Source organism: Phoxinus phoxinus, assembly GCF_949152265.1.
Source record: "Phoxinus phoxinus genome assembly, chromosome: 6".
NCBI classification, from domain to species: Eukaryota; Metazoa; Chordata; class Actinopteri; order Cypriniformes; family Leuciscidae; genus Phoxinus; species Phoxinus phoxinus.
Genome location: NC_136881.1, coordinates 15,985,616 through 16,010,215, shown reverse-complemented (window position 1 = coordinate 16,010,215; position 24,600 = coordinate 15,985,616). Strand labels below are relative to the sequence as shown.

Here is a 24,600-nt window from a genome sequence, read left to right as displayed (position 1 = left end):
ATACCGCTCCAGCACTCATAAATAAATTAGGAACTGAGACCGTCTTAACACAGAAACTTTTATGAATCATACTTAAGTCTAGGAATGAGACTAAAATTACTTTGACACACTTAAGACAAATTTACTCTGAGCTCCTTTATACAGATGGCCCCTGAATGCTTTAAGAGGGTTAGATTTGTCACTATTATGCATTTAATATGGGGGCCTAGCCTGTTGATTTTTCAAGAATTACATTTTATTTGCAATGTTGGCAGTTTAAAATTGAAGATGGACTAGTAGTCAGGTTACTCAGAATGGGTAAACTTCAATGGGATCAGCATGTGAACGCTTTACGTAACCCAGGTGGATATTTCCCTACCTACAGCGGATGGTGGAGCACACACACACACACACACAATTATAATTAGTTTCATACATTGAGAATTATGATGGATCTTGATTGGTGTGACCAGTAATTTTCAACAGGAAATAGAGATAACTGCAAATAAATTGAGCAGGTAAAAAAAGAAGTTACATTTGTGTTTGTTAGCTAATCATTTAATATGGTGAAAAGCAATCATAAATCATTTGTAAATGATTTTATGATATTTTGATATTTATGTTTTGAACATACATATATAGACTATGGAGACTTATCCAGAACATAAAACATTTATGGAAATGTTTAGAGAAAAACTGTTAAAAAAAAAACTAAATCAAAAGATTAAAATAAATGAGAAACCAGAATTACATTCAAATAAATTAGTAAATAAACATATTATATAAATGCCTTTTCTAAATGCCTTTTCATTTTGAGGATGGAGATCCCTCGCACAAGGATTGTATATATTTTGGGGTCAAAAAGTTTCAGGTTCATTTTCATCTTTACAGAAAGCAGTTTTCATTCTATAAATTTCTATAATAGCATTAGGTATAATATAAATATATTTATTATAAACAATCACATACGATACTTCTTAGTATGATTTAGTTTGTTATACAATATTTGTTGCACTGAATTATTATTGTATTTTACAATGTGGAGTATCAACACACTAGCCGAATCTGATACTGTCTATGGTTTGTCTCTCTCTTCCTCCATCTGCGCTCCGTCATCACGCTGCGCCTGCGTTGAGTATCATTGGCGCCAAAGAGGACTGGAGAAGCACTACTGTCTCGCAATCTGTCCAAAAATAAAGAAACGATATTGACACATGCTCAAAAATGGTGAGTGGCCTTATTAATGCACCATCTATATAAACAATGATGCAATCAGAGACGAGCTCAGTGCAGTTAATAAGGCTGTTTGGATAAAGAAAGAGCAGTTAGCTCAAACTTGCAGCCTGTAACGTTACGTGTTTGTTAACAGACCAAAGCTACAAAAAGTAGAAAACATACAAATGCTATTCATGAACTTGGCAGTCCATGTTTACGTCATTTAGTATCACGAGAGCATTTGTTTACGTCTGGGTCGAGCAACATTTAAGCATTTAAAAAGTGTGGCGAACTTAACGATCCAAGTCGACTGTATCCCAACAGACTGGCCAATATGAGCTGTTGTGTTACTGTATAACAATACAGTACAGATGTTTGTGTTTTTGGTATCAACGAAGCACCTGCTTCCTGTTTGTTATTGTCAACTGTGAAATGTAAATATGCAACGGAACTCAGCCTGGGGTTTCTATGGTAGTTGCTCGGCGCAGCACGTTTAAGAACCTATGTTATTAGTAATGAAACTTATGTAAAACTGCATAAAATATTAATAGTATATTTTTCTAATTCACTTTCAGGACATCCGGAGGTTTTTTGCGTCCACCAAACCTGCGGCGCCCAAACCTTCAAATGAAAGCACCAGCACTGATGAAGAACCGAAGAAGAAACAGAAATCAAAAACTAAGGTAGAACAACGGTCTATGTACATTTGTCATTTATTTCCTTGACATGTCTGTGATTGTATCTATTAATATGAGATGGCACCTACAATATAAGTAAATTCTCATATTCTCTTTATTAACATGAATTTGCATGCTGATGTTAAATGCATCCTGCAGTGTTATACAATCACTCTTTTTCTCTTTCTTTAGGTCAAAAGTCCTAAATCTGATGAGAAACCCACTGGAAAACGAAAGAAAAGAGTCATAATTGATTCAGGTTTGTAAACAGCATTTATAAAGTATTGGTACAATTATGATGATGACCATTATGTTCGCTATGTTAAGAAGACATGGTGGTTATTAAGGATTTAAAAAATACCCTAGAACAGGGGTTTTCAAACAGGGGGCTGCAAGGAAGTGCTTGATAGTCTGGAATAAAAATGACATTAAAGTAAACAAATTCAGTACTATAATGAGTTGGGAAAAATGTAATAATATAACTTAATAGAAACTAAATATTAAAAAAACTCTCTTTAACAGTCTTGGAATCTGATATCACAATATTTCTCTCATCTTATCGTAGACTCTGAGGAAGACAAGAAGGAGAAGAAGACCAAAAAGAGCACTAAAGAGACACCTGCCCCCACAGTGAAGAAACAACCAGTAACTTTCGTATCTGATTCTGGTGAGGGAGTCAGCGAGCAAATTGCCTCATGTATAATATAATGCTGTGAATATGACATGTATATCACAATTTGTATTCCTTTTTCTTTCCTTTTTTTGTCCTTGTTTTATTTTTCCAGATTCAGATGATACATTTGTGACTCTGAAACAGCACAAACTCAAAGAAAATGGAACGGCTAAAGACAAGAAGGTCTCAAATTCAGGAAAAGCAAAACATGCGAAAGTTTCTCCTAATAAATCTCCAATCAAAGCCCCAAACACGATCTCAAAGGGAGGTGTGAAGAGTTCTCAGCCCACCGTATCAACAAAGGTCACACCAACCCCACCTAAACTGAAGCCCACCTCAGTAATGGCATTCTTTGGGAGCTCAAGTGTTCAGAGGTCAGAGAAGAAAATGGTGGCCAGTACCAGCGCCAAAAGGAAGGCAGTGAGTAGAGAGAGTGAATAAAAGTGTGTGTTTGCGTGTGCGCTTAATGTGTTGAAAAATTCAAACTCACAGTGTTCGGTCTCGTCCAGCCCACGCAGGAAACTGATGAGTCGCTCAGTGATGAAGCCATTGCAAAAGAACTTCAGATGGATGAAGACATTGAGGTTGGTTTAAGACACATGACAAATGCACGATAATGTTCCTATATTAATCAGAATTTGGTCGTATCAAATGTACAGTATTATGTTCTATAATCAAGGACATGAATCATGAATGAGAATTAATTAGCTGAATTATAATTCAGAATTACTAAAAATGAATTGAACTAATTGTCAAGCACAAGAGATTTCCACAAGAGCATGCGAACGTGAATCTTCTTGACAATAGCTTTTTCAGAATAAAGGCTTATATAGAATATACCTTAATCTGAAAATGCATGTTAATGTAGTCACTTTTTCATATCTAGTTTATTATCATGGAGAAATTGTTAATTTTCTGTATGTGTAAATGCGTAATGCAGAACCTGTTTGTGTGTGTATTTTTGTGTTAGTTGGAAAAGCAGATTCATGATGATGAGGAATTTGCAAAAACATTAGCCATGCTGGATGAAGCTCCCTTACCGAAAAAGGTTGGTGAGCTGCGTACATGTCTATTGTTGGTCTTAACTCTGTCTCATTCTGATTTAAACATACACATGCAAGTAGTTATTCATAATTTATTCTTTCACGAAAATAATATTTTAACAGGTTTACTGCTTATTAATATTTGAAAACCTTTTGTCTGCATAATCAAATGTCCACAAAAATCATGTGGCGTGGCCAACAAAGCTATGTTTGTTTAGTTGTTACACAATTTTTGTTTTGTTTCCTAGGCTCGAGTAGACTCTCTCTCCCCTTCCAAGAGCAACTCTCAGGCAGTTGCCTCAGACACCAAACCTAAAAAGGACCCATCGCCTAAAACAAGTCCTGTGAAGACCAGCTCCAAACTGGCCCAGATGAAAAAACGACAGGATGAAGAGGATGAGCAAAGGAAAAGGGGTGAAAAGAAAATGAAGATCTCTCCTAAGAAAGAGCCCATCTCACCAGCTAGCTCAGAGCAGGCAGCTACGCCCAAAACAGGAAGTGTTTCCACGGGAATGACAAAATCAAGAACTATTTCCACACCTAAAAGTGAACCCAGTAAAACTTCACCAACAAAACCAGAGGTATTTAATTTGCATATGCTGCTTAATTCAGGATTGTTTTATATTAGAAAATATTCGAAATGACAATGTAAGATTTGTGTTTTTTTTAAGGGTCTTTTAAGTTTTTATTTTGTATTTATACAATGCTTCTCTATAAATATGGCCTGAAAACCTCTAGTGAGCAAACCTTTGTCTCTAATATTTCAGAATACAAGTCCTGAGGATCTTGAGAAAAAACGGGCAAATTCATCAGCCTACCGTAACTTTCTGAACAGACAAGGACCACAAGCTCTGGGTTCTAAAGAGGTACCACAGGTAAAAACACTTAAACCACTCATGTTGACAACTGAATGCCTATCGTCTCATTGCGATTTATTAATATATTTCAGGAATCAAATTATACTTGACCTTTAAAGGGGCTATATGTAGAATTCAGAAACACCTGTTATTAGTGACACCAGTGGCCATTAAGTGAACTGCAGCCAGCAACTATTGCCTGTACTCGCGCTCGTGCACACACTCCGTAATGTACAAGAAACTGAACGCGATCCAAGGCCCTGTTATACTCACGGCAAAGTTATTTTTCATTCTTCGCTTAGAAGCATTAGTTTCTCCTGACCGTACATTTAGGTAGTGCAGATTCTGGGTCTTAGCGCTATTTTATGATAAACATTTATTAAGCTTTATAATATTCTAATCGGTGAAAATGTCTATTTTCAGAACAAATATTAAACAAACATAACAGAACTATATAAAGGCTATTTATATGAGCATGTTTAAACTATAGGATTTTATATAGGATTTTGTATATTTCATACTTTCATTAATTTGAAATGCTACTCCAAAAAAAGTAGCGCAGTGGAATGGAAAAACGCGTTCTGTTTGAATGGCCTCTAACATTGTTCATGTCAATGTTCCTATGAAACAGCAAAGTTTTTTATTTTAATTTGTTTTGCTGTGCATTTGTTGACGTTAGTGGCCTCCATCTTTAAGCTAACATTAGCTAGTATTGCACACTTTCTCGCTATAGAGAACTGAAGAGAGTCTCGGGAGGGCACGTAAACGTCACAATCCTTTTGATTTCCCCAGAAATTGTCCTGAGTTCTCCACATAAAAATACAAGCTTTCATAAACAGCCTCGGGGAAGATCAAATTTTTTTTACGTTTCGTTACTAGCTGTTTATATATTGGCAATAAAAAAACAATTAATACATGGTAAATCTTACATATAGCCCCTTTAAGCTGCTTAAACAATGTTATTTTCATATTTTAGGGAGCAGAGAACTGCCTGGAGGGTTGTGTGTTTGTGTTGACTGGTGTGTTAGAGTCTATGGAGAGGGATGATGCTAAGTCTCTAATAGAGCGATATGGCGGCAAAGTCACAGGAAACATCAGCCGTAAAACCAATTACCTTGTTCTGGGACGAGACAGTGGAGTTTCAAAGACTGAGAAGGTCCTAATTTGTATTATTTCTCTTTATTCAAACTTGAGTGTTCTGCATGTTTCTTTTTCAATGTATTTATAAATTACCCTTTTATTTAAATTTTTAGTTGTTGTAACATTATGTGCTAATGTAACTTCAATGTCTATCCTCTAGGCGGAGAGTTTTGGCACTAAGATCATTAATGAAGATGAGTTATTGGAACTTATAAGAACCAAACCAGGCAAGAAGTCTAAATACGAGATTGCGGCAGAGGCAGAGGTAAAGTAGCTCCCATTAACCCTCCTGTTCTTTCACTTGCACTGAAATCGATATTGCGGTATATGGATTAATGCGATAGTCATACTGTGAAGGGTGACTTTTTTTTATGAATATGTGTCGTATTGCTGCTGCTGAGACATCCAGACACAAAAAACAAAGACCCTATTGCTAATGGAAATGCTTACTTTTAGGGGTGTTTTTACACATGAGGTCACTCTTTACTAGAACCAACTTACACTTCGAGTTACAATACAAATATTTAAGTCTTTAAAGCCTTCTGCTTTTCACATCAAATCCTCAACCTTTTATTTTGGCAGAATATTGGTATACCATTATTTTGAACACTCAAATATTTAAAGTTTTAACCAAAGCCCTGAATAGATGGTTCATACCCATAAAGTCTTCAAGTGTAAAAAGTAATTTTTCAACTTTTTAATATTATTTTTGATATTCATTCATATTTTTCTATGCACTGCCTAACGAAATCACACAATCAGTAATTATTTCCAAATATAGCTATTCAATTTATCTGGTCAAAGTGTTCTGTATTTTTTCATATCGCAATATATATTGCAGAAAAACTAAATAACGCATACAAAGTATGTCTGTTTTTTTCCCCCATATTGTGATGAGCTGTCTGTCTATCTTCAATATTCTAGAATAAATCCTCTAAAACAAGGACTCCTGACTCTAGAGGCAAGCCCACTCCTCCAGCCAAGAAGGCCACACCACAAGGGCCCAGTCCCAACAAGAGAAGCCCTTCAGAGCGGAAGTCTAAGCCCGGCTCTGCCTCTAAATCTGGAACACGTGGGGCCTCTCGTTCAGAGGTCAAAAAGAGTTTGAGCTATGATCAAACCAAGGCAGCATCCCCTGTATCCCAATCTACCCCACCGAATGATGGGAGCAGCCTGTTGTGGGTGGACAAGTACCGCCCCCGCAGTCTGAAGAACCTGATTGGACAGCAGGGGGATCAGAGTTGTGCCAACAAGCTTCAGCGATGGTTACAGAACTGGCATAAACATCACATCGGCAATACAAAAGCACCACGTCAGTATTTAAAGTTTGTTCTTACTGTCTTCACATGACAGTTGATATTTGGGCATCGGACATATAACCTATGATCATCAACGTCAAGATTTTACGTTACAAATATGGATTAGGAAATTTGTATATTATTTTTATCTTTAATAATTTTTCAACTTGACTAGTTAATTTGAAATGGTCCCATAGTATGACAAATGCATTTTTTTTAAATACTACTCATTTTCCATATAGTCTCTCAATTAATATAAGGTAATATTAATTGTATAAGATAAGAATTGTAAATGTTGTTTTAGATGGTTTATATGGAGTTTAGCATGTCATACTGCTGCATCTGCTCAATTTCATGTCAACTACCCGTGTCGGAATGGCATACTACCAGTATGCAAGTTCCATATGCTTATAATACATCAATTCTACTTTTACCATTATATAACCAGAGTACAGTTTCCTATAATGCAATGCACTTGACTTGACCATGAGCATATGCACCAGATTTTACACTCAGTCACAGCATAATGTTTATTTTAATGGTGCATGCCGTTCCAAACATACAGAATGTGTTTATTCAAATGCACTGTTTGTTGTCATTGTCGTTGTCACAAATGTCATTGTTCTTGCGTCTCTCTCTATCTCTCTCTCTTTCCCTCTCTGTGTGAAACAGCCAAATTTGGTAAGTTTGGGAGCAAAGATGATGGTTCTGGATTTAAGGCTGCGTTGTTATCTGGTCCTCCTGGTGTTGGGAAGACCACTACTGCTGCTCTCGTCTGTGAGGTCAGTTCAGTCTCACTCATAAATACACATAGCATAACATTTAGTTTGACTGTGTTTCAAAAACAGTCTGTGTAATCGTTTTAAAGTGTTTAACATTGGGTCAAGGATTAAGTCATTAGTGAATGATTGTAAATGCTGTGTCTGTTTTACAGTTTCGTTGCATTGGGTAAAGCATTAATAGAGTTCCATATGTGCTTGTAGGAGTTGGGTTACAGCTACGTGGAGATGAATGCGAGCTGCACCCGCAGTAAGAACAGCTTAAAGGAAGTGATCGCAGAATCACTCAACAACACCAGCATTAAGAACTTCTATACCGGTAATTAGCGTAATTAATAGCTAATTCAGCAGGTAGCGTCTGTAAAATGGTTCTGAGTTAAACTTGGTGATTATAATATAAACACAGTATGTTTTTGTGTTTAATGGTGTCAGGTGCATCTCAGACAGTGAGCAGTAAACATGTCCTCATAATGGACGAGGTGGACGGGATGGCAGGAAATGAAGACAGAGGAGGAATACAGGTAGACGTATACACTCACATTCAATTGCATTATCTTTACCAGAGGTGGTGCTCAAGGAGCAGAAATGGGCATGGTGGTGTTTAAATACTTATGGGTTCAGTGGCTGTATGGAATGGAGCACTAGCTCAGTGTATATTATATACAGCCTACTATTTAAAAAAAAGAATGTGAAACGGTTGGCTTTGTCCACAATAAATGTTTTAAACTGTAGAATTCTACTTCTCATTGCCCTGGTGTTATAGATAAAAATGGTGATTTTGGAATTTTTTGTTATGAATTTGATTAATTTGGAGTTTGACATGCAGTTAAGCTGTACAGGAAATAAAAGGTCAAGTCATTGCAATGTGGAATACAGTAATCCATGCAGTAAGCCCTGTTGAAAACTGCTCATTTTGAGCAAATTTAGTTGGTCATCTGGGTATTCTGTGCATACAGAAAATGTACATACTTTGCACAGTGTGTATATATTACATAGTGCAGTCTTGGTAAGAATAGTATGCTATTCTGAACAGTGAACACCAGTGTATTCAGAGAGTTATTGTGGTTCTTGACACTTGTGCTTTGCCCTTTTGACCCACACAGGAGATGATTGGTCTGATAAAGCAGTCAAAGATTCCCATCATCTGCATGTGTAATGACCGCAATCATCAGAAGATCCGCTCGCTGGCCAACTACTGCTACGACCTGCGGTTTCAGAGACCCCGTGTTGAGCAGATCAAGGTACTCACTGGCATTTGAAACGATTCTCAGATTCAATCACTGTTGATCAGTGTCACATTTGCTTATTTAATTAGTGAACTAGAAATATTCAAAATCTTTCTCATTGCTTTTGCATCATATCCTTAAGAAACATTTTAAAATATTTATATTAAAATAAATCCCAGATGTTCACTGTTTTTAAACCCTACTTTATATCATCAACTGTTTATTATACTTGTTACATGTACCTACTATAGTAATAATAACCGTAAATTATGCATAATTACAAGCAGTTAACCTTACAGTAAGTACATGTTTTTAGTTTATTACTCAGTACTTTGCGTAAGTACTCTTTACCAAGGACACTTTAACAGAAAAGTGTAGCCAAAAAATCTTATTTTAGTAAATTTTACACTTATTATGTAAAGTATATTTAAAAAATGTTTAAGCTGCCTTTTTGCCCAATCAGGGGGCTATGATGTCTATTGCTTTCAAAGAGGGTCTGAAGATCCCACCCCCAGCACTGAATGAAGTAATCCTGGCGGCCAATCAGGATATTCGACAGGTATGATGTTAACAAACAAGTCTGGTGCCTTTTAACACTGGTTCAGTGTCTACTATAGAGGCCTGTGTTTTACACTCCAACATTTGTTATTATATTTCTACATCTAGATCCTGCACAATCTGTGCATGTGGTCGGCTAAAGACAAAGTCATGACCTATGACCAGGCCAAAGCTGATGCTAACAATGCTAAGAAAGACATGAAACTGGTACATGCACACACTGTTAAATACATTATGCACACTGGGCTCTTGGTGACATGAGTAGACTGTATAGAAACACAATATCTGTGTGTTGTTATGCAGGGTCCATTTGATGTGTGCCGGAAGGTGTTTGCTTCAGGAGAGGAAACCGCCCACATGTCTTTGATTGACAAATCAGACCTTTTCTTTCATGACTACTCTTTAGCACCACTATTTGTCCAAGAAAACTACCTGCATGTCCGACCAGCTGCCGCAGGGTGAGTTTTAGACATACACAATAGATAATCTCTATATTTTCACAAATTATGAAGATATTCAATATTTATCTCAATACATTTGCTCTCTGATCATTTAAAAAGGTGTTTTTAATTTAATCCCCATGAAAAATACATAATGTGAATAGAACAGACAAAATGTTTGATGCAGAATAAAACTTAATTTAAAAATTAGACAGTTTTTTGAAGAACAAACAAACAAATGACCCATTATGTAGAACATATGCAGATCTATTAGTTTGTATTTACTATTTTTAATTTGATCTTGTCAGCAAAATTATTGCAATGATATCTCTTATATTCCATGTATCGGCCAGCCTTAACTCACACCAGCAGTTACAGCTTGTACACTTTGAAAATGTTTTTGTTTCACAAAGATTTTAAATAACTACTGCAGATGAAAGCATGATTGTATAATTGTGACATTTGATGTTTATCAGGGGAAATCTGAAGAATCATTTGGTGTTGTTGAGTAAAACAGCGGACAGCATTTGCGATGGAGATTTAGTGGACAAACAGATCCGTTCCAAACAGACCTGGTCTCTGCTTCCTACACAGGTAACATACTTCATCAGTGTTGACCCACAAATCCTCAATCGACATCTTTGAATGCTGTTGCAGCACCAAAATAATCAGGCCCTGAAGTGGCCATTTTCAAAATTAAATTTTTTGAGGCAGAAAAGATGAATGAAGTCATATTACAGCACTGATTTTTAACACACCGGTATTACAAAACTTGTTGAAAAACCTTAGTTTGTTTTCACTGATCTATGCAAAACTACTATGTAAACAATAGTAGTTTTGCATAGATCAGTGAAAACAAACCAAGGTTTTTCATATATCTGTGTGTATTTATTTCCAGGCAATTTATGCAAGCGTGTTGCCAGGGGAACTGATGCGTGGCTATATGAGTCAGTTTCCAACCTTTCCCAGCTGGTTGGGCAAGTTCTCATCAGCTGGCAAACACAGCCGCATCATACAGGAGCTGGCTTCACACATGAGCCTAAAGTGAGAAAACACACACTTTTCTATCCCTATCCTTTCCTCTATGTCAGAAGTATGAAGTCTATAAACCTCATTTTCACTTGCTTAAAAGCTCACCTATTTCTTATCCCGCAGGACGTTAAGTAGTAAGGAAGCAATAAATCTGGATTACCTGCCATATTTGCGCTCCGCAATATTAGAGCCTCTTCAGTCCCACGGTTCAGAAGGAGCCAATCAGAGCGTGAAGCTCATGGATGATTATGACATCATTAAAGAGGATGTTGATAACATGATGGAGATCAGCACATGGGGCGGACAGCCGGATCCTTATTCTAAGCTAGACTCCAAGGTGTGTGTGTGAATTTCTTAGCATATTGTAGAGTTCTCCTCCAGGACAAGAAACCGGTGGTCCAGTTGACAGTTCATTGCTTTGACAGATGCCTGCTCCATCTGAGTTAATTGTGTTTTAACAGGAAAACATCTGGAGGTGCTGTATGCCACACTTTATCCCCATCAGCTCTGTTTTTTCCCTTTCTGCAGGTGAAAGCTGCATTTACAAGGGCCTACAATAAGGAATCCCATCTCACGCCGTACTCCTTACAAGTGGTTAAGAAAATCCGCAAAGGTGCTGTTGACCCTGAGCTTGTTGGAGAGCTTGAAAATGAATCTCAGGCCCAGGAAGAGGAAGAAGACGATGGGCTTACCAAAGATGCAATGATCAAGGTAGATATCTAAACCGCAATCCAGTAGCTTTCATTTTGACTTGTATATCAGTTTTCCAATCATGTTAACTTAATAACATCTCATTTGGAGAACATTTAAAGGCATAGTTCACCCAAAAATGTAAACTATGTCATCAATACTTGACCTGATGTTGTTTCACTTTTGTTCATCTTCGAAACTCATGAAGTTATTTTTCAATGAAGTTTAGATTTCTGTCCTTCCATTTGAAGTCAACTCAACCAAAACGTTGATGCTTCAAAAAATATAATCCATCCATAAGTGGATACATCCTGAAGAGACATGATCGCTTTATATAATGATCAGGTTTAATTTAGGCTTTCAGCGCTTACGTCATCATATTGTTCCAAACCTGTATGACTTCCCTTGTTTCTTTGGACATAAAAGGTGAATTTTTGAAGAATCTCCACTCTTTTTCATACATTTACAAAGAGACTGAAGCTTTCAGGCATTAAAAGAGGTCATAAAAGCTCCATAAAAGTTGCTCTCGATTGCTCTAGATTCCAAATCTTCTTAAACCACTGTGACTGGTTCATTGAGTCAGTGAGTTGAGAAACGGATCTGTTATGGCTTCAGTGGACTCATAATAATTTAAAGAGAAAGCTTGGAACAACATGAGGGTGAGCTTGAGGGATAAATTATGACCTTTTTTCCTTTTGGAGTGAACTATCCTTTCCAACAAGTATAGTTTGTTGCAAGTGGTAAAGTTTGTCAGAGAATCTGAGCCCACAGAATTCAAACACCCATCGTTTTACATATTAGCCAATATTTTGGCTAATTGTATTCCGTACAACACAACTGAGAGTACTACACTCTTATTAGTCTAATAATAGCATATTTTACGATGTTCAAATTCATTGTACAGAATTCCCCACTTTTTCCTCAAATCAGCACAGAAATAGCAAAAGTAGCCTGCATATTCCATCAGCGCCTACATATAGGCAAAATTCCATCATAAATCACTCAAAATGCTACTCCATTATTCACCAGATTTTTTTTTTCTTCACTCTTACAGCAGAAGAAAGCCAAACCAGCAAAAGACGTCAAGCAAGAGAAACCAGGGGCTTCTGGGAAGGGGAAAGGCAGGGGTAAAGGAAAGGCCAAGAACTGAGATAAACATAGGAGGGTCTGAGACAGAAACCCTTACTCTCTCTGTTTTCATAAAGATGTGAGTGGCTGAATGACATCAGCTCTGTAAACAGAACTTTTTTTGTCCGTGAGTCATACTTGTGCACTTCCTGAAAGCCATCACTCAGCTTAAGCTGCTTTCAGGAGAGGGACCAGGCGCTGGGGGTGGACCACACATTTTCACAGAAGTCATTATATGCTTTACAATTCATCAAGCATATCAGACTTGACACATGCATCATACTGTTAACACATGACGTTAAAGCTATATTCATCTTAAAGGTAAACAGTATTAAGGGCACTTAATGTCATCTCACTCATGTAACACCCATGACAAAATACATGAGCATTTTAATATATGACCTTCTGTTGTTCACAATTATACACTCTCTTCCACTAAAGATGTGGACACCCACTGTACTTTGCTGCATGTCAGCTTAGTGATCACAATGTAAATATGTATCTGTCATATTTGCTTTTTTCCTTTGTTACTTTGAATACTTGCAGATATATAAATAATACATTTCGTAGTGTTTTCTATGGCAGCACTTTTGGATCCAGGCTTATAGAGTGTTATAGAGATTGTGTAAATGTGCTATTTCAAAAATTAAAACAAGAATTATGTTGTAGAGAAGTATTGTGTTTGCTTATCATAATTATCTCCATGGTTCATTCTTCTTGATGATGCAGATCACAAGTGTTGATCATATGGTTGTGTCGCAGAATGGTAAAAACAGCTACATTTCTGATATATACAGTACAATATCTGGGTAAACAACTCAGTACATAGATCCAGGTATTTTATTTAACAGCAGTTAAAATTGCAGGATATTTTCAGTACTTAATTTGTAGTCTAACATGAAGGCTTTAATAGACAATTATTTACAGCAATAAAATTGTGTATTTTGTATACAGGTAAATTTACAGTAGAAAAAGACAAATGATGAATGTTGATTGTCATTCTAACGGACACAGTAAAGTGCTGATTTACATGTAATGCACCTGACAACATATACAAACACAATGATTATGATTCATTACTGAGTTACAGTCAGAAAATACTTATTTTATGAAATCAGTCTTGCTTTAAATAGTTTCATAAACATTTTCTTTGCATGATTTATGATAACCTAAATGTGTAACTGAACCACACTTACAAATAATTATGCTTAATGAGAGCTCTGTGTTAGTTATGCCATACGCTATGCCAGTTATATTCATATAACTCATACTGAAGACTGAAAATGAATGTACAATGTTACAAATCTATGTAGTGAAGCAATACAGTACAAAAAGACAGTTGACATGTAGTAGGCTACGTGTCAAAGACTCATAGTTTAGCACAGTGGTTCTCAACCTCTTTGATGAGGATAAATTATCCACAATTTAAAGTTTCTTGTTTCTTGAGCTGTTCCTCGATAAAAACATTTATTGAGGGAAAATACCAATTTTCCAGTTTACATTTTGATTGTATGGTTTTTAAATCAAGTAAGATTTAAAGGGGTCATGAATTGAGAAATCCAATTTTCCTTGAGCTTTTGATATATAATAAGAGGTCATCATATAAGAATATTCTGTAAGTTTCAGAACTGAAAACTTCCTTGTTAGTGCAAAAACAGCTTTTATTGGAAACCAATCTCAGAAAATGACTCGTGGGATGTGCCTATAGATAGGCGAAAGACCGCCTCTGCAGAAGAAAATCAACGCCTACTTCCGTACATTTCACTGTGGATTCTTTGGTAAATCAATCGCAATTTCGGTGCAGGCTTTGCTTTTTCGATATGGACTCGACAGTAATGCGATAACATGTAAGTGACTGTTAATTCTAATGCCTGATCTGTGACCTGCAGTGAATTCTGATAGGCCTATGTAGTGATTTACACACAGTCAGGTGTTCTTTGTCTATGTGTCAATAGTGACTAAACGGTCAACTTCACATTGTTTCTCTTAGTAGGATGGAAAATAATCTTTTATTTAAACTGTGATTAAATTAGAAAGCGATCAAAGAACGCTCCCTTTACAATCGCTGGAGCTGTCAATCAAACAGTGTGAAAATGACTCGCCAAAACTCCCATTAGAATCAACAAATCTCTAATTTACATCGTGTTTGCACTTTTAGTTATGATGCAAGAAAGTTGATTAAGTTGTAAAGATTCAAGTTCTGCATTCATAATAATAATTTATTGTCATTGCTATGACGAGATTACATTAGAGCGTCAATCAACAGTGCAATTTCATAAAGTGCAAGAGATCAACAATAGCACATTTTATTAAAGGGGCAAAGCGACATATAACAAACAAGGAATAGGGTATATGAGGCGAAGAATCACTAGTTCATTCATGCACTCGACATGTCTGTGACCGGCTACAATGTTCATCCACTGCAACATTTTACAATCTAAATATAATGCTATAATCAACACCTTCACGATTAGTTAACCTTGAGAGCTGTAAAAATGTGCTACAAATTTTCGAGAGAGTTCCACATGTGATACAAGCTATTTCATATGCAAAGATGTTAGCCAATCACTGCCTTCACACTGAAGTCTCAGCAGACTTTCAGACAAAGCGTTCAAATCAAGAGGGCTAAAATCAGGCTAGGAAAAATGACTTTTATTTAAAATGATGACCATTTTTTATGTAAAAATCATACTAACATTATAAGTGCACCCCAGAAAACATTATAAAACAATGCAGTTCATGACCCCTTTAATATCTTAATAATAAAAATAAAATATCTATAATATGTCATCCTGCAGCCCCCTGGTTGAGAACCACTGGTTTAGCACTAGTCTCTATTGGCTTCTCCCACTTTACACACTATTTAGATTCACATTTTATCTGAAATACTTTTTTTTTTTTTTACGATTAGAAAAGACTACATTTTGGGAGATGTTTTCTGAGAAATACATCAGCTTGTAGAATCTGTCTCCCTCTGTGTTTAACAATCAATCATGCATTTGCTCCTTGAGGTCTAAGAATCGTCACGACGAGGGAAAGTGACATTATCAGCATGTCGGTAGTCTTTTTGGAAGTACTTGTAGAGCAACCGTCCCGCTGGTTTGTCTAAGGAGCTCGGCAGCCTCAGAGTGAGTGACGCCCTCCAGACTCTGTCCGTTGACTGTCAGCAGCTGATCCCCGCGACGCAGACGCCCGTCCTCCACCGCGGCTCCCTGTGGAAACGGCACTGTCACATACGCTTCACGCTCCAACACACAAATAACATTCCTTTCTCAGTCAGAGGACTGTGTGCCGTGCACACGCTGCGATCCACGCAAACCGAACGTGTGTTTGGACATGTATTGATCTCTGTGGCTCACTGCAGTCAATAGATTTACTCAACTCACAATTTCTAGCTCTACGGCAGTGTCTCTTTCTTGTGTACCTTGGGAAATATGTTCTTGACATAGATGGGCAAGTCACCATGGGAACTGCCAAATCCTCCTACAATACTGAAGCCAAGCCCAGCAGAGCCACGTTCAAGAGTGATAGTCTGGAACTGAGGAGAACTTAAACACACACAAAAGACAAATAGAATTAAACCCATTTTTTTTCCCAGAGACACCCTACTGGAAAACAGGGCAAAGATTAATCTCTTAGTGCAGTTAGAAAAGTGAAAAAAGCAAGCATAACACTTCTATTGAACAGGGTTGTCTGAATAGTGCCCTGGAGGGGAAGTCCTTTATCTTTGTGTAGAATTCTGCTGACTCTAGAGTCTCGCGGCTTTAAAGAACTGCACTCGCAAACTTGCTCCGAAATATCCACAAGCAGACATTTCAGTAAAAAGGGCAATTTTAATATATTTCACGGACTCATTGAAGGCAGCGTTGGGATGAAACCAGTAATAAATCTTAAATGCTAGCATAAATCAGAGCCATCGTCAGCATAATGCGAGTTGACTAAAGGTTCTGTATGATAAAAACGACTCATTTGTTCCAGTGACCCACACATTAAAAAATTGCCCTGGGCCGCATTCATTTCAGTGATGAAACTTTTCAGATGGAAAGTGTAAAATTGAATGAAAATGAAAGCAAACTGAGATACAGCTGGAGCTGGCAGTTAAAATAAATGGTAACACTTTACAATAAGGTTCGTTAGTTAACATTAGTTAACTACATTAGTTAACATTAACGAATAATGAACTGCACGTATACAGCATTTATTCATCTTTGCTCATGTTAATTTCAACATTTACTAATACTTTATTAAAATCTTGTTAACATTAGTTCATGCACTGCAAACTAACATGAACAAACAATGAACAGCTGTATTTCTATTAACTAATGTTAACAAAGATTAACAAATACAGTAACAAATGTATTGCTCATGGTTAGTTAATGTTAGTTAATACATGAACTAATGAACCTTATTGTAAAGTGTTACCAAATAAATCACTCTCTAAACTTATTGGAGTTCTTTACATATGAATAACCGGGGTGAATAAATATAATTTGTGATATTGTTTGTTTTTAACTTCTACAATTGAATGTATAGATCAGAGGTACCAAGTGCCCTATATGGAATATTACATAAATTTGATTGCACCCAAAAGGAAGAATTCTCACCAAAAATACAGTAATTTACAGTAAAAAAAAACTAACACTGCTGCGAAGGTGTTTCTAATACAACAGCTGAGCGAGTGACAGCAAAATTAACATCTTTATGGAAATGTAAAAATTATATTTGCTATTGTCTCCTGTTCACCGCTATAGAACTGATGACACTTCCACTTCTGAAATGTGAAAAGGGTCCATTATCTTAATTATTTATGAGACTATTGCCTATAAAATAGGACTCCACTTCAGAATAGTTTGACAGTTTTCTATATTGGAAACTATAAATATTTATTTGGAGTACCTCTGGTGGTTGAGGGTAGTGTAATTTTCTGCGAGTCCAGGTGAGGAGTGAATTAAAGATGAGCGATCTTTACTGAAGCTAGCTCCATCTGCACAGCCACTTGGCATCACCTTTAATCAAACACACAGAGTGTGACATTCATGGAAAGATGAGCTCTGTGTACAATGATTGAACATTTGATTATGTTTTGTATCTGAAACGATTTGATATGTGTCTGATGATACACACCTGCAGTGTGACGGCTCCGCTGCTATTTCTCAGGAGGGAACTTGCCTCAGTGACTGAGAGACTTTCTGTTGATGTGCCGTTAATGCTGATGACTCTGGCACCCAGCTGAAAATGCAATTCAGTTATTTTTTTATTTTTTTTTAAGATAGTGGGGTTGTTGCCACTTTCCATGAATAGGGTATTCAGTTTGGTGTTTTTTTGTACTATAAAATAAAGCTGGTATGAAAAGTAGCTCGTTTGTCAAGTGTTCACACTAAAGTTTGGGTCTCTAATGCTCACCCAGGCTACTTTTATTTGATCAAACATACAGTAAAATAGTAATATTGTGAAATATGATTACAATTTAAAATAACTGTTTTCTGTTTAAAAAGGAATTTTTTTCAAGATTCTTTGCTGAACAGAAAGTTCAAAAGATCATTTATTTCAAAAGAGATGTTTTGTAACATTATGAATGTCTTTACTGTCACTTTTTATCCATTTTATGAATCCATGCTGGATTAAAATAATTTCTTTCTACTTACTGACCCCAAAGTTCTGAATGGTATTGTACATACAATTTGATGTACGGTATATCTTGAGGTTTACAATGATCAACACTTTCTTTTTTTTAAATGAGATGTTTTGGTATTTTTGCCTTTATTGGGATGGGACAGACAGTACACTTAAAAATAAAGGTTCCAAAAAAAGCCATAGAAGAACCATTTTTGTGTCAGTGAGGAACTTTTCAGTGAATAGTTCTTAAAAGAACACGAAAGAGAACTCTTTTCTTGGTTTGAATGGTTTAATAATCTTTTTCCACTAAGAACCTTTAGATGAATGGAAAGATTCCATGGATTTTAAAGGTTTCTCATGGAACCATAGATGCAGGAACCTTTATTTTTGAGGGTATATAGAGAAATTCAAGGAAATGTATCTATTCACAGAAAGAGAAAAAGGGAAAAGTGACTGGGAAAGAACCACAAGCCGGGACTCAAACTCATGTTTCCCAAAGTGTAATTCCCACTACATTTTGGAGAGCTGCCCACAAGGCTATTGGCTCCAACATCAAGCTTTTCTAAACATAAAGAAAGGCCCACAAAGTCTCAAGCGTTCTCGTTCTCTCTCTACCTGCAGAAGTCCTGAGCGTGCTGCAGGTGTGGTAGGGTCCAGGTTGGAGATGTAAATCATTGGATCTCCCAGTGTGTCTCTTAATTTCAACTCCACAGACTCACACTCATGCTGGGACAGAATCATACCAATCTTATATTTACTACTGGATCATACAGTTGCTGCAGCAAAATGCCTTAAATTACTACCTTAAAAGTGCTCAGAAAACCAAACCCACCTTCTGAACGGTCACAGTTCTGATGTCAACGTTCCCGTCCAAAGCTGTGGAAAAAGATGAAAACTCATTGATGGTACTGATGAATAGAGCTGAACAGTGAATAATTATCATGTGACAGACACTCTTACAGTCATGTGTGCTGAGAGACGAGAGAAGAGGGACGTCCAGCTCGCCCACCTGACACAACAAAAATAGAACACTGGCTCTCAAACACTGCGTATAGATTGTGCACTGTGTACATTTGATAAGTTGTGCTTGTGTGCTGTATATATTGTATGGCATGTGTATGGTGTGCATACTTTGTCAAGATTCAAGACTAAATCTCCATTAGCATTCCAAAGATTTGGGGTAGGTAAGATTTTTAAAGATAAAATTTTTTGGAAGGAAGGCTCACCAAGTGCTCACCCAATGCTGTATTTATTTGATCAAAAACACTGTAAAACTATCTTTTTCTAAATATTATTTATTCCTGTGATGGTAAGGCTGAATTTTCAGCCATTACTTCAGTGTCACATTATCTTTCAGAAATCATTCAAAAGCTGATTTGGTGCTCAAGAAACATTTCTTATTATTATTATCAATGTTGTGCTGCTTATATTTCTGTGGAAATTGTGATATAATTTTTTTTTCCAGGATTATTTTAAGAATAGAAAATTGAAATAGAAATCATTTGTATTTTTTAGTTACTTTAAGTCAATTTAATGCGTCCTTGCTGAATTACAGTATTCAATTATTTGAACGACAACAACAAAACTGACCCCAAACTCACAGTTTTGTTTTATATTAGTTATTACAATGTAGATATACAATATATAATATCTAATTATCATATTAGTTGTTTTGTGGTATCAGCTGGTCTAACTCCAAAAAACCCCACCATGTTTGAAAAAATTATAAAAATCTGATAACAAAACAACAGCAAAAGATGGTTAAATATATAAAGATTAACAAAAAAAGTAGACACCCTAATGCCAACTCAAAGTCACTGAGTAATGGCTAACTAAAGCTCTTTATTTCAATTATGTTGGGAGTTTTTTGTTTTGTTTTTGCCATTGTCAAGTCAAGTCACCTTTATTTATATAGCGCTTTTTATAATACAAATTGTTTCAAAGCTTTACAGTGATAACAGGAAAATAATGAAACAAAGTTTGTTTCGGCTGTACAGCAGATCTAGAAGAAAATAGCGCCATGGTCCAGCTTAAGTAAGTTCAGTGATGGTTCATTTTTGTTGTAAAAAAGTTATTAATTTTGTTAATATTTATATATATAGCCGCTCTGGAGAAAACAGTGATGTCATCGTCCAGCTCAGTTCATTTATAACACATGCATATTTATTGTTTTAGATCAGAGTTCAAAAGTACTGCATAGCAGGAATAATCCAGTTGTCTCGTGTAATGCGTTTACCTGATCTCCATATGATGAAGCTTTAAAGCGCGCCACCTCCAACAACACAGAGCCACTACAGCTCTGCAACACACACACACACGCACACGCACACACACACGCACACACACACATATACACACACACACACACACACACACACACACACACACACACACACACACACGGAGAGGACATAATTAGTCCTATTATGATTTTGAAAGAAATGCATTAATTACTGTATTCGTGAGTGAAGTGTGTTTGGGTGCACCTGCAGTAGTGCGCTGGCGTAGTCCTGGGATGCAGCTCGGATGTCCTCCCCATTCACAGACAAAAATTGGTCACCTAGCAACAGTCTTCCATTCAAGTCTGCGACCCCTCCCCTTGTTATCTCAGACACAAAGATTCCAGTGTCATTCCTGCAAGACATGCAGAAAATTATGAATTCTGAAAACACCTGATTCTATGTATTATTCATGGCGTACTGTATAGCGTGCAGTTCTGTAATGCAATTATTCCTTTAGAATAACCCACCTTTTACCCACAATGCAAAGCCCTAGTCCCTGTCCTGGTTTGCGGTTCAGTTCCACACTGAAGAGGTCCCACATGTCCTCGGGTGTGTGGTTCTGCAGGGTGTGTGTGGAGTGGTTCTCTGTCGCAGGGTCTCTGTAGATGCACAATCGCACACGCTGTGGACTCAAGCGCAGGACACTCAAGGCCTCCTCATGAGTGGCCATTCTCAGATCAATGCCGTTCACCTGGAGGAGAGAACAGAATGGAGAAGAGCCATTCAAAGAACCTTGGAAAGGACAAGTAGATTCAATATGTGACTGTTTGGATACTCAGTTCAGTTTAATCAGTCCATAAATATGTGCACTGTACCTTGTTGATGTCATTTTTTTATAATCTAAGCCATGAGTTTACAGTGATGATAGTTCCTCTGTACTGCGTTTGTGCACACTTTGGGTGTGTTCAATTTCACTGGTGAATGTTGAAGTTCTGTACCTCTAGTATATGATCTCCTGCCCTCAACCGGCCATCTCTGTGTGCCGCACCATCCTTGTTCACTTCATGAATCACTATTACTCCCTGGGGAAGGAAGGAAGGAAGGAAGGAAGGAAAGAAAGAAAGAAAGAAAGAAAGAAAGAAAGAAAGAAAGAAAGAAAGAAAGAAAGAAAGAAAGAAAGAAAGAAAGAAAGAAAGAAAGAAAGAAAGATTATATTGTCAGCATTTAAGTGAAAAGTTGAATTGAAAATTTGACAGTTATTCTTTAACACATGCTGGCATTGCTGCATGCAATTTTTAAAAATAATTTAATGTTTTAAAGTCAAAAGCTTTATTTATCGCCACATGCAAAAAGCCCCAGAAATGTGGGGAAAGAAAGAATATTGATTTTGCTTCCATTTTGATTTCTGGTGATTGCAACATTACTTCAAAATTCTTTTTTTTTATTTAAAGGAATATTTAATGAGTTTTATCAAGAGTATTTCTAGCCTTCTGTCAATGCCACAAAAAAAGGAAAAAAGACTACAGATCAAATAATAAGCATTTTTGTACTACATAATTAAAAGTACTAAAAAGTGTGGTTTTAAAAACCTCCTGTCCGCATGCAAGTGAATTACGTTTTCTTTTTTAATAGATGAGTTGAAATTATTTCCTGCATTAATCAACAGCATCTCATAATTGAAGTTTCATTTGACCTGGAATATTTCTTTAAAGGGATAGTTCACAAAAAAAAAAAAAAAAAAAAAAAGTAGTTTCAAGAAGAACATCAATTAGTGTTCAATTCCCAGGCAGTGCATGAACTGATCAAATGTATTATGTTAAATTCAATCTAAGTTGCTTTGGATAATGCATAAATGCTTTATGTCATTTTTGCAGTGTGACAGACCCATATTCACTATAATGAATCATTGTAAAGAAAAACACAATGTGAACTTTCTTCTAAACTCCTTTTGTGTTCCAAGGAAGAAATGAAATTCAGGTTTGCATTCAAGTTGCTCCATTGTAATTCAAGTTTCGAACATTGTGAAGTCGAATATACTCCGTTTCCTTTCCACTCACCAGTAGTGTGTTGCAGCCTCCTACTATGCTGAGGCCGAGCCCCGTGGAGCCCTTGCAGATATCAATAGTGTTTATACAGCCAGCTATGATGGGACGTGTAAGGGGGTCCGAGCTGACAGAACACTGGGCCAAGTAAGAAGTGCTGTGAGGCGCCGTGTGAGAGCTCTGATTGGCTGATGAAATGCCAGATGATGGAGGAACACAGCAGCTGGGGGGCATGTGACTGGCAGGATGACAGGAAGGCTTATGATTGGATGTGGCATTGACTGGAGCAGGAAGACCAATGTTGAGGCTCTCTGAGGAGCGAGATTTCAGTTTATCCTCTTTGCTGATCCTTCCATCCTATCGGCAAACAGAAATATGAGAACAAAGAGAATGAGAGCGAAGCAGGCAGATATTTTGTGTCATGTGTTTGTCTAACATTTGGTTTGACTGTTTTACCTGTGATGAAACTGAACGTTGACCTTCTCTGACCATATTCTTATTCATGCCAGGAGATTTAACAGGACAGCTATCCATCTAAACAGATAAAACTCATGAGATGACATAAGATATAGATGTCCAGTGAAACAGACATGTGGTAAATCAAGTCAAATTAAAGAGTAGTTCAGAGTAAATTAAACAATTAAATAAAGAATTTCAATGAACTTGTCAGACACACACAGCTAGCTATGCAAAAATATTGTAATGAACTTGTACAGAATGTTTTTTTTCAACAAAGATTTGATTTGCTAATCGAGCATAGCTCTATAATTATTATGTCTTTTACTGTTTAAGAAGTATTTTAGTTGATTTATATATGTGTGTGTGTGTGTGTGTGTGTGTGGCTCCATTGCCTCCTTTACTGGTCCTGTAGTCATTTGTTTCTGTGCATCTTTATTCCTGACGAGAAAATTAAATATGTGAATCAAAATGTGTTACATATACACTACACACAGAGATCAAAATGTGAAAATAGTTTGATTTCAAATTTCAAACAGTATTTTCATTACAAATGATAAAAAAGCACCATAAACATCTGAGTGAAATTTACATTCTTTAATGGCACCGTGCATTAGAGCTGGCATAGACCTAGACATATTGCAGAATCTCTTCCTCTATTAAAATTTTACATTCATTGTGGTCTCACACTTTTGGACATCACAGTGATACAGGCAGTATATGATGAGTATATTATAATGCATGTGTTAGTCTGCATTCATGAGAACATGTCTCACCTTGTGAGCAGAATCTTAACTTTAGCTGGAACATTGTTGATGATTGCTGTTGCATTCTGGTGACTGCGTCCATACAGCACTTGTCCATTTATCTGCGAAATAAACACATCCTCATGAAGAAGACAAAACCTCAACCTTTGATAAGAGACATATTTCACGAGTTTTGCTCTTTTATCATGTTGAGAAGATTGGGGGAAATTGTAACATTTTACACTGTCCTTCAAATCTGCATAGTACATACCATGTTTTATAACATTCATATGTGCCAAATATATGCGTAACATTAATAGAATTGTAAAGAGAAAGGCTAGATCATATTATAAAATTAAATCAAATAACCAATCAGGAAAAAAAAAAAATCAATGTGTACAATGGTAACACTTGATTTAATTTTTATTTTATTTTACGTGTACCGGTATATTTAAAAAGAAATCATGAAATCATTTTCTATTCACTATATATATATATATGTCACTCAATTTTTCACTCATAAATGTATTATTTATGATAATCATATATAATATATAATAATTATTAAAATAATAATTAAATTAGTATTAATATTTTTTTTAATTCAAAATATTTGTATTATTATTTGGATACGTCAAATATTATACGACTTGACCAATACAAATTCTGTTGCATTACTTTTGTTACAATCAAACCTCACAATAAATTATTTGATAGCTCCCAGTGACAGTATAAGCATCTGTTGTTCATTGTAACTTTTAATCAACAACCTACAGAAAAACA

At 36.4% G+C, this 24,600-nt stretch overlaps 2 protein-coding genes across 2 annotated transcripts in view; one reads left to right on the top strand and one right to left on the bottom strand.

Moving 5' to 3' along the window:
• Positions 1 to 1,036: 1,036 nt before the first annotated feature.
• Positions 1,037 to 13,407, top strand: rfc1 (replication factor C (activator 1) 1). Its single transcript, XM_079616695.1, has 24 exons — positions 1,037 to 1,206; positions 1,770 to 1,877; positions 2,064 to 2,130; positions 2,437 to 2,538; positions 2,657 to 2,964; positions 3,054 to 3,128; positions 3,515 to 3,592; positions 3,836 to 4,168; positions 4,355 to 4,462; positions 5,421 to 5,600; positions 5,745 to 5,849; positions 6,509 to 6,896; positions 7,555 to 7,664; positions 7,866 to 7,980; positions 8,094 to 8,182; positions 8,765 to 8,902; positions 9,351 to 9,446; positions 9,554 to 9,652; positions 9,749 to 9,903; positions 10,362 to 10,479; positions 10,784 to 10,929; positions 11,041 to 11,254; positions 11,446 to 11,628; positions 12,662 to 13,407. Exons 1-24 carry the CDS (start codon positions 1,204 to 1,206, stop codon positions 12,755 to 12,757), a joined length of 3,414 nt encoding a protein of 1,137 aa, XP_079472821.1. The 5' UTR covers positions 1,037 to 1,203; the 3' UTR covers positions 12,758 to 13,407.
• Positions 13,408 to 13,564: 157 nt separating this feature from the next.
• Positions 13,565 to 24,600, bottom strand: part of LOC307000818 (multiple PDZ domain protein) — a 42,839-nt gene continuing 31,803 nt past the window's right edge. The window contains exons 29-43 of the mRNA XM_079616694.1: positions 23,848 to 23,939; positions 23,467 to 23,512; positions 23,072 to 23,149; positions 22,631 to 22,972; positions 21,572 to 21,655; positions 21,101 to 21,324; positions 20,838 to 20,985; positions 20,588 to 20,650; positions 19,312 to 19,360; positions 19,184 to 19,227; positions 18,967 to 19,077; positions 17,860 to 17,964; positions 17,632 to 17,741; positions 16,160 to 16,283; positions 13,565 to 15,947 (exon numbers count right to left, since the gene is read on the bottom strand). Of these exons, the coding sequence (XP_079472820.1) occupies positions 15,783 to 15,947; positions 16,160 to 16,283; positions 17,632 to 17,741; positions 17,860 to 17,964; positions 18,967 to 19,077; positions 19,184 to 19,227; positions 19,312 to 19,360; positions 20,588 to 20,650; positions 20,838 to 20,985; positions 21,101 to 21,324; positions 21,572 to 21,655; positions 22,631 to 22,972; positions 23,072 to 23,149; positions 23,467 to 23,512; positions 23,848 to 23,939 (1,785 nt within the window). The 3' untranslated portion in view covers positions 13,565 to 15,782. The remainder of the gene's footprint in view (positions 15,948 to 16,159; positions 16,284 to 17,631; positions 17,742 to 17,859; positions 17,965 to 18,966; positions 19,078 to 19,183; positions 19,228 to 19,311; positions 19,361 to 20,587; positions 20,651 to 20,837; positions 20,986 to 21,100; positions 21,325 to 21,571; positions 21,656 to 22,630; positions 22,973 to 23,071; positions 23,150 to 23,466; positions 23,513 to 23,847; positions 23,940 to 24,600) is intronic.

Coding starts and splice junctions, on each gene's coding strand:
- rfc1 (XM_079616695.1), top strand. Junction 4,169..4,354: donor CTTCACCAACAAAACCAGAG/GTATTTAATTTG, acceptor CTAATATTTCAG/AATACAAGTCCTGAGGATCT. Junction 5,601..5,744: donor GAGTTTCAAAGACTGAGAAG/GTCCTAATTTGT, acceptor TCTATCCTCTAG/GCGGAGAGTTTTGGCACTAA.